The sequence below is a fragment of the Camelina sativa genome, chromosome 9 (assembly GCF_000633955.1).
Source record: "Camelina sativa cultivar DH55 chromosome 9, Cs, whole genome shotgun sequence".
NCBI lineage: Eukaryota > Viridiplantae > Streptophyta > Magnoliopsida > Brassicales > Brassicaceae > Camelina > Camelina sativa.
Genome location: NC_025693.1, coordinates 9,244,787 through 9,254,425, shown reverse-complemented (window position 1 = coordinate 9,254,425; position 9,639 = coordinate 9,244,787). Strand labels below are relative to the sequence as shown.

Below are 9,639 nucleotides of genomic sequence, written 5' to 3'. Positions count from 1 at the left end.
AGAAATAATTGAAACAGAATTATCAAATGGAAGTCTAACGTGTTTCCCAAGTTGACAAGCATGACAAAGAGAAGAGTCTGGTTTTGAGCAATTTATTAAACCATTAGAAATAAGAGAATTGAAAACAGAGTTTCCCGGGTGGCCGAGACGACGGTGCCACACAGTGGAGTTGACAGAGGAAGACAAGAACGCTTGAGGAGAGGAAAGAGGTGGGGTGGACGAGTTGTTGATGGAGTATAGGGAGCCCGAGCTGTCACATCGGAGAAGAGGAGTCCGTGTGCTCAAGTCCTTAACAAGAAAACCAAAGGGATCAAATTCAATGGAAACCCAATTATCGGTGGTAAACTAACGAACAGAGACAAGGTTTTTAATGATAGAAGGGCAAACAAGGAAATTGTTAAGGTGGAGATGTCTGGTCTTAGAAGGAAGATAAAGGTAGCCTATGGAGGTGGTGGGAAGAGAAGATCCATTACCAACAGTGACATAGGGAATGGTACTCGAATTAAAAAAAGAACGTAAAGTACCTGGTTCCGACGTGATGTGTGCGGTGGCGCCGGTATCCATATACCAATTGGAATCCTGCGGGTTCTGCAGCGACATGGTGCCGAAAGCTTGAGCAATGTTCGGCGGAATTGCAGTTGGCTTCGGAGGTCCAGTTGGCACCGAGGAAGGATACGCCCCGAGAATACCATTGTTGTGAGGCAGAGTAGTGGTAACATGATACGCCATGGGAGATGGACGCCACTGTTGTGGAGTCCACGGTTGCTGGTGGGGTGGAACTGGCCAGTACGATGGTTGTTGCGGCATCCATGAGATGTTAATGTTGTGGTGATTGTTGTGCCGACCACGTCCACGATAACCGTTGTTGCGACCACGACCATGTCCTCTGTTTTGATGTCCACGGTTGGTGTGAGGAGGAAAGTGTTGCGGAGATGAATTGCGATTGTTGGTCCCATGATGTGACTGAGGCGTTGATGAACCTGTGTCGGTGTAGAGCAGATGAGGTGTAGAGGTACCAAGAGGACCAGAGGTTACCTGTTTGGAGGGTTTGTTGAGACGCTCTTCCTCCATAAGCAACATAGACCGAGCAGCACCAAATGAGGGGAATGGTGACTTGTGTTTGATGACATTATGAATGTTATCAAATTTTTCAGAAAGCCCATTCAGCATATGTATCACCAACGAGCGCTCAATGATAGGAGAGTCGACATTAGCAAGCAAATCAGATATTGACTTGAGTTTTTGACAATAATCATGAACAGAGAGATCACCAATCGTGAAGGATCACAGCTCGTTCTCTAGTTGAATTGCTCGGGCCTCCTTATTATCACGGAACAGGTTTTCGATAGTGACCCAAAGCTCACAAGCAGTGCAACGCGATTTGAGGACCGTGTCGAGAAGAGAAGGAGAGATCGTTCCATAGATCCACATTTTGACCAGACCGTCATGCTCTTTCCAGGCCGTGTCTTGAGGAGTTGCAGGAACCGAGGTCCCATCGAGATGACCAGAAACACTGAAGCTGAGACAGTGAGTCTCAAATAGTTCACGCCATGCATCATAGTTCATCTTCTGCATATCAAGGACCAAGGGAATGTACGATTTGATGTGTGTCACACCAAAAGCTTTCTCTGCCGGTTGAGCCATTGAGAAGGTGAACAAGAAACAAGAGGAGACTGACGAAAATTGAAGAAGAAACAAAGACGAGAAACAGAGCGTAGGAGCTGAGGAAGAACAGAGGAAAGGAGGAAGGCGGCTGTTTAAAAAATAGGGTTTTTTTTTTTTTTGGGTGGCTCTGATACCATGTACTTGGTAATTCACCTTGTGTTGTATTGTATTGATTCAATTCAAGAGTATATATACAAGTGTATTAGGTTTACATAAGGACATAATTGGAATATTACAGTATTCCTATTCTATCAGCTTCTAAGGATATGGACACGGAAGATGGCGGGATGTGACCCCCTACGGTGAACAACACATTCAACAGTGGTTTTAATAATTCTTTAGATGAGTTGGAGGAGGGGTTTCAACCGATGCACACTTCTGTAGCTGAAGTAGCTGCTTATAATAGCCAAGTGGAGCAGGCCGAGGATGTTGCAGGTAGCAGCAGAATAAAGTCAGCGGTAAGTGTTTAATTAAATTGAACATAAAAATGTCAATCAACCATATAGTTTTGGGACATTTTGCAAACTTGTTACTATATAATATTGGCTCTCTTTAGCCAACGTTTTTACGGATGATGGAACTTTATGATTTCTGTGTAGAGGGATAATGCTGGTGGGGCACCATCCGCTGTTGGTTCACCTCTTTCGATAACTGGTGACGACTTTTTGGTTTTTTTAGGCAAACAAAATTGGGTGCACGTTTAATTCAACTGATAACATAGATGTTACATTGTTAACTAGTTTGCTAACACACTATATTCCTTGACTCATGAGGGCGGCGTGACTTGTACGGATGGTGTCGCTGTCGAGGTTATCATTGTTATAGAATTGTTAGTTGATATCGTTTAAACTTTCGGCTAACCCCGTTATTTGTGTAATAGGTTGGTTCTGATTCCACACAAGACGGGCTAAATGACGAGGTTAGAAACTTTTTTTGCTTAGGTTACTGTTATCTTCAACGTTATGAAGTTAGAGTATAACATGGGATGAAACAAAATGTTTTTGTTCAGTGTTTAACGTAGATGTTACATCGTTAACTAGTTTACATATTCTTGAATCAGAATGGTGGCGTGTCTTTTACAGATGGTGTCAATGCTGAGGTTATCATTGTTATTAAATGTTAGTTGATACCGTTAAACTTTCGGCTAACCCCATTATTTGTGTATTAGGTTTGTTCTGGTTCCACACAAGACGGGCTAAATGACGAGGTTAGAAACATTTTTTTGCTAAGGTTACTGTTATCTTCCACGTTATGAAGTTAGAGTATAACATGGGATAATAAAAAAAAATTTGTTACCTGTTTAACGTAGATGTTACATCGTTAACTAGTTTACTAGAACAATATATTCTTGATTCAGGATGGCGGCCTTGTAATGACCCTCACTAAGGGCAAAAATCCCAAAATAAAAGTTCGAGGAAATGGCCCGGAAAAGACTTAGAAAGGAAGAAGAATAAAAATAAAGAAGAATGACCGAAGGAAGTCCGAGGAAAAATTCGCGAGTCGGAGGATGGCCGAGCCAAGACCGAAGTGACCGGAGATACAATCGAGACCTTAAGACTGATCGGAAGTTAATGGGTTATGCGGAAACGGCATCTGCGGAAGAGATGGTTAAGTACCGAGAGAGAAGACCGAGAGGTCCGAGAGATGTCCGGGTGATGTCCGAGAGAAGATAGAGATGTCCGAGAGAATTGTCCGAGTATTGCCGAGAGGACCGATAGAGTCCGAGAGATCAAGAGAATTATTCGAGTATTGCCGAGAGGACCAATAGTGTCTGAGAGACCGAGAGAATTGTCCGAGTATTTCCGAGAGGACCGATAGTATCCAAGAGACCGAGAAAACTGTCCAAGTATTGCCGAGAGGACCGATGGTGTCCGAGCGATGACCGAGAGGAGTGTCCGCGAGACCGAGAAATGCCAATAAACGTCGAAAGCGTCGGACGAGAGGACGGGTTTTGCCGAGGGAAGCGGGAATCGTTCTTCCTTTGCAAAGTGTCCAATCAGCTTGCATGCCTTTCATGCAGAAAGAATGTTTTGTTTCAAGGATGAATGTCGCATGGGGATTGGGGACTGCAACACACGCGCCACATGCAAACAAAAATTGCCATTTGTCAAACCGCACTAAGGAAAGAAGAAGGAGAGGTCGAGCCTATAAATAGAGAGCTTGAGGCTTCATTGCTCATTTTCTCTCATTCCTCACAAAACTCTCAAACACTAAAGTTTTTGATTCTCTCAAATCCGAGAGAGAAACGAGAGAGAGATCATCTCAAGACGCTGCTTGCGACGAGAGAGAGACGATAGGAGACGGTGATTGCGTCGAAGTGAGCCGAGAAGGAGACGCTCCTTGTGTCGAGAGCGAGCCGAGAAGAGACGGTGGTTGCGGTCAAAAGTGGACGAAAGCGGGAAGCTGTCTGACGCGAAGAAGAAGATTGTATGATCTGTGGTGCAGTGGAGTCCGGTCATCATCGGTTGCGTAAGGGTGAGTTCTCCGGTAATGCAAGTAGGGGCTTCATCGATCTTTTGGATCTTTGCAAGTTTCCCTTTTGCTTGTTGCATGTAGACTATATTCATGTTAGTATCAGTTTCATTTGATGCATGCAAAATATGGTAGGATTCATGCTAGATTCATGTTTAAATGCACATCGAATTTGAGCTAGGAATCACCATGCAAGATGAATTTGGATGCATTTTAAGTAAATTGGATCGCTTAAAATTTGATTAAGGGGATTGCATGCTGATCAACAGGTCAATTAAAACTTAATGTGTACTCCACCACGATCTAGTGGTATCGTTGTAACACTTCAGGATCGAATCCACAGAGACCAAACAATTGCACTAAGAAATTATCAAGATCAAATATAACTAAGACAATGGAAAGGTTTGTGAATCACGTAACTATCTAAAAACGGAAAGTAAATAAGTTGTTTTTAGTCAAAAAGGAAATATTGGGCGCAGGGAATCAGTTAGGGGACTTGACCACGAAATTAGATGATAAATTGGGATAGCATTAAACACCGTTCTCTAACTCAAATCTCGAATGTAAAACTAACCTACTGTCGCAGCATTAACTATCTATGCAAGGAATTGATAAAACTCTAAACCGTCGTTTGAATCTAAACAATCCTAGCAAGCAATAAGTTCAAGTTTGATTATGTTCACAAGGTGCCCCAACTTCAACTATCGTTGGCTAAGGATCACCTTGCTCACCTATGTTCTTTTCAAGCAATTCAACAACACTTTTGATGCCTAGATGAATTAAGCCTAAGATCTTAATCTAGGTGATCAATCTAGCTTGAGCATTAAGAACAACAATAGATGAAGAACAACAAGATCAATCCCTAATCTAACAAACCTAGCATCAATTAATCATATAAACCCTTCTGAAACCCTAAACCCAATTGAGAAACTACTCAGAGATGGAGAAGCATAAATAGCAAATCAATGATGAAGATAACATAATTGAATTACAAAAGAATAGAAAATAGGTTTAGAAATCTTCTCCAAAGTGTCAAGAAGGATTAGAGATCTTCTCCCTTTTGCTCTCAATACAAAATAGTCTTAGAAAATAATGCTTATGTCTCTGGAGGCCGTGCCTCTAACTTAAATATCAAAATAAAACCCTAAAAGTCGGTTTAAAACAAAAAAGGAAAACTTGCGTCGGGGACGGGAATGGTCGATCTCGAAAGGATCAGTCGATCCGGAACGTTTTTTCTGCTCTCACTCCATCTGCTGACTAGCTCGATCAGTCTTCAACCAATTTAGCTCCAGATGCATATTTTCATCCCCAAAACACTCAGTTTCCTTCCAAAGTCACCTAGAACCTGTAAAGACTCACACAAGACTAAAAAGACTCTAAAAGCACACTTGGACCTAACAAAAGACTCAAAAGAAGTGTAAAAACTATAGTTAAACCCCTATAAAATGCAGACACATCAATTCCCCCGGACTTGAATCTTTGCTTGTCCTCAAGCAAGAACAGACAAAAACTCAGGAACAGAGAAAAGGTTTGAAAGTGGAAACTCACATATTCGTGGAAACCTCTTCTTTACACTCTTCATCACATCAAATTAAGAACTACTTTTTGTACTCTGCCCATGATTAGGATCAACACTCCCTACTCTGAGCTCCACAACCTTAAAGAACCTTCAGCATCCCCATTGTCGTCTCTCTAAATCAGATTAATGAAAATGTGCGGTCTCACCGAGGGAATATCGATCACCGAACTTATTGACTCCTTCAACCTTTTCTTGCCCAAAACTTCCTACATATGCTTCCTTTCCTCTCTCTTTTCTCACTTCCAAAGGATTGATTTCTCCCTAATTTTCTAGGGTATCATTGTATTTTTTTTATCAATCCTTTGTTTTTTTCTTGCGGACAGGTTTCCATGAGTTCCGAAGGATGCACGGGTTTACGCTTAACCCTCGGTTCACTTCTTTACTACCTATATCCTCTTCTTCTTCTTTCTTTCTTTTTCTGTTTTTTTTTATGATTATCAAAGGGAAGAGAGAGGGGAAGCATACTTTGTGAGGAGATGCATGTCTTGTATTGCTTAAGGGAGGAGTCTTGTCCGATGTATACCAAGTCCTAAGGCAAGAAGTTAAATCCGGTTAAGTCCTTTCAAAGCCAGAGACAACATCAGATCAGCTTAATGTTCTCTTTGGTGTGGGTCTTTTGGGGCGTGTTGAGACTGCTCATGTTCATTCGAAGCTTCATTCAAAAATCAAAAGTACTAAAGCAATCATAAGAGTGTTAGTTCAAAGCAAAAGATTCCTAGAAATGATCATAGTTTCCCAACTTTTTTGTTTTTTTTTTAGACTCGATAAAATGACTGAAATAAAAGAGAAATCAAAGAAAACAACCAAAGAAAACGACATCAATAACTTGGAGACATCCCTCCCCTAGACTTACTTCACACCGTCCCGGTGTGAAGCAAAACCAAGAAAAGAATGAATCCGACAAAGAAAATAAGAAAAATGAAAAAGAAAAAAAAAGGAAAAGAAACAATAACCGGTGATCTCGCATCTGGTGTTGGCAAGGGTGGTGATGGAATCGACCAATCTCAGGGTGGGATCGACCGATCTGCAACATTATTGAACTTGGAGATACCCACAACAAACCAATGGGATCAGTCGATCTTTAAGGAGGATCGATCGATCCGAAGCTCCTAGAACAAAAATTTTGCATCTTCTGCGTTTGGAACCGGTTCCTGAAAACACTTAACACCGTACGTGATTTCGCCGTAATAAATCCTAAAAACAAAACCAAAATCCTAAGATAAATAAAAAGAAAGGGTAAGCCAGCACAAACCCCATGGGTTGCCTCCCATAAGCGCTTGTTTAAGGTCTATAGCTTGACCGCTCAACACAAAATGTTAATCATGAGTATCAAAAGGCTGAGCCAATGGACCTTTAGTCCTTCTCTTGTTAATGCAATAAACAATATGTGTCAAGTAACACATAATTATCCATGGCACAACAATAAAATTCACATCAAGGAAGTTTACTACAAATGTAGCATATACTTTGAAATATTCCTTGATGGTTGGATGCTCATGAGGATCAAATGCATTTAATGGGAAAATAAAGTCAATTTCAGGTTCAAACGAGGTTTTCACAAAATAATCAACTTTATCACCATTAATTTCATAAAACACAATATCCTCATTCATATAATCAACCTCATGGTCTTTTGTTTCATGCAAAATTGTATCAATATCAAGAACACACCCTAGGTAAGATTCTTCAAGAAGAGAGTTAGATACATTAGGCATTGAAAACTCAAACTCGAGATTATGAACATTTAAAGCACAATGATATTAGATATCAAAACATATTTCATGATAATCCCTAGCAAGTTTTTCTTCTCTTAAAATGTCTAGACGTTGAGACTCACATATCAAATCATAGCATTCATCAATGAGCAATGGAGTATCCAAACTAGAAGTCACATCTTCAATGCATGGCATGTAAATATCCTCAAAATCATGAATTTCAAGGGTGGAAACGAATGTACCTTCTATTTGGCTTGGTGGAACCCAATATATTACCTTTTCGCAAGCATGAGCTTCCCTAATCTCTGTGAAAGTGGGCTCCCTCCCTTCAAGTACTGCTCGATGTGAGATGAGATTCAACCAGATCATTGCTGCTAAGTTCCTCCTTGTCGTTGTTGGATGCTCCATGTAAAGCTCATCCAACTTAACTTTTTGATCCGGTGTAAGAACACTCTCATCGAACAGTGGCTCCACATAAGGCTCATCTAGAATGTCTTCATCAAATGTGGTCTCCTCTTCCTGTGGCCAGTCATCGTAATCCATGGCCCCAAAAACATTTTTCTTTTTTTTTATCTACAAAAAGAGAAAATAAAAATAATTAGTAAAAACAAAAATAAAATCTTAGACTATACTCAATTCTAAAATCTCAAAGGCAATCGTTTTGGTCCCCGGCAACGGCGCCAAATTGATCAACAGGTCAATTAAAACCTAATGTGTACTCCACCACGATCTAGTGGTATCGTTGTAACACTTCAGGATCGAATCCACAGGGACCAAACAATTACACTATGAAATTATGTAGATTAAATATAGCTAAGACAAAAGAGGAAGTTTTGTGAATAAATTAACTAATCAAAAACGGAAAGTAAATAAGTTGTTTCTAAATCAAAAAGGAAATATTGGGCGCAGGGAATCAGTTAGGGGACATGACCACGAAATTAGATGATAAATTGGGATAGCATTAAACACCGTTCTTGAACTCAAATCTCGAATGTAAAACTAACTTACTGTCGCAGCATTAGCTATCTATGCAAGGAATTGATAAAACTCTAAACCGTCGTTTGAATCTAAACAATCCTAGCAAGCAATAAGTTCAAGTTTGATTATGTTCACAAGGTGCCCCGACTTCAACTATCGTTGGCTAAGGATCACCTTGCTCACCTATGTTCTTTTCAAGCAATTCAACAACACTTTTGATGCCTAGATGAATTAAGCCTAAGATCTTAATCTAGGTGATCAATCTAGCTTGAGCATTAAAAACAACAATAGATGAAGAACAACAAGATCAATCCCTAATCTAACAAACCTAGCATCAATTAATCATATAAACCCTTCTGAAACCCTAAACCCAATTGAGAAACTACTCAGAGATGGAGAAGCATAAACAGCAAATCAGTGATGAAGATAACATAATTGAATTGCAAAAGAATAGAAAATAGGGTTTAGAAATCTTCTCCAAAGTGTCAAGAAGGATTAGAGATCTTCTCCCTTTTGCTCTCAANTCTAGACGTTGAGACTCACATATCAAATCATAGCATTCATCAATGAGCAATGGAGTATCCAAACTAGAAGTCACATCTTCAATGCATGGCATGTAAATATCCTCAAAATCATGAATTTCAAGGGTGGAAACGCATGTACCTTCTATTTGGCTTGGTGGAACCCAATATATTACCTTTTCGCAAGCATGAGCTTCCCTAATCTCTGTGAAAGTGGGCTCCCTCCCTTCAAGTACTGCTCGATGTGAGATGAGATTCAACCAGATCATTGCTGCTAAGTTCCTCCTTGTCGTTGTTGGATGCTCCCTGTAAAGCTCATCCAACTTAACTTTTTGATCTGGTGTAAGAACACTCTCATCGAACGGTGGCTCCACATAATGCTCATCTAGAATGTCTTCATCAAATGTGGTCTCCTCTTCCTGCTGCCAGTCATCATAATCCATGGCCCCAAAGACATTTTTCATTTTTTTTTTTATCTACAAAAAGAGAAAATAAAAATAATTAGTAAAAACAAAAATAAAATCTTAGACTATACTCAATTCTAAAATCTCAAAAGCAATCGTTTTGGTCCCCGGCAACGACGCCAAATTGATCAACAGGTCAACTAAAACCTAATGTGTACTCCACCACGATCTAGTGATATCGTTGTAACACTTCAGGATCGAATCCACAGAGACCAAACAATTGCACTAAGAAATTATCAAGATCA

The 9,639-nt window shown here is 40.2% G+C and overlaps 1 protein-coding gene across 1 annotated transcript; it reads right to left on the bottom strand.

Annotated features, from left to right (window-relative positions):
* Window positions 1,285–1,644, bottom strand: LOC104715143. The gene has a single exon (XM_010432583.1). It carries the CDS (start codon window positions 1,642–1,644, stop codon window positions 1,285–1,287), a length of 360 nt encoding a protein of 119 aa, XP_010430885.1.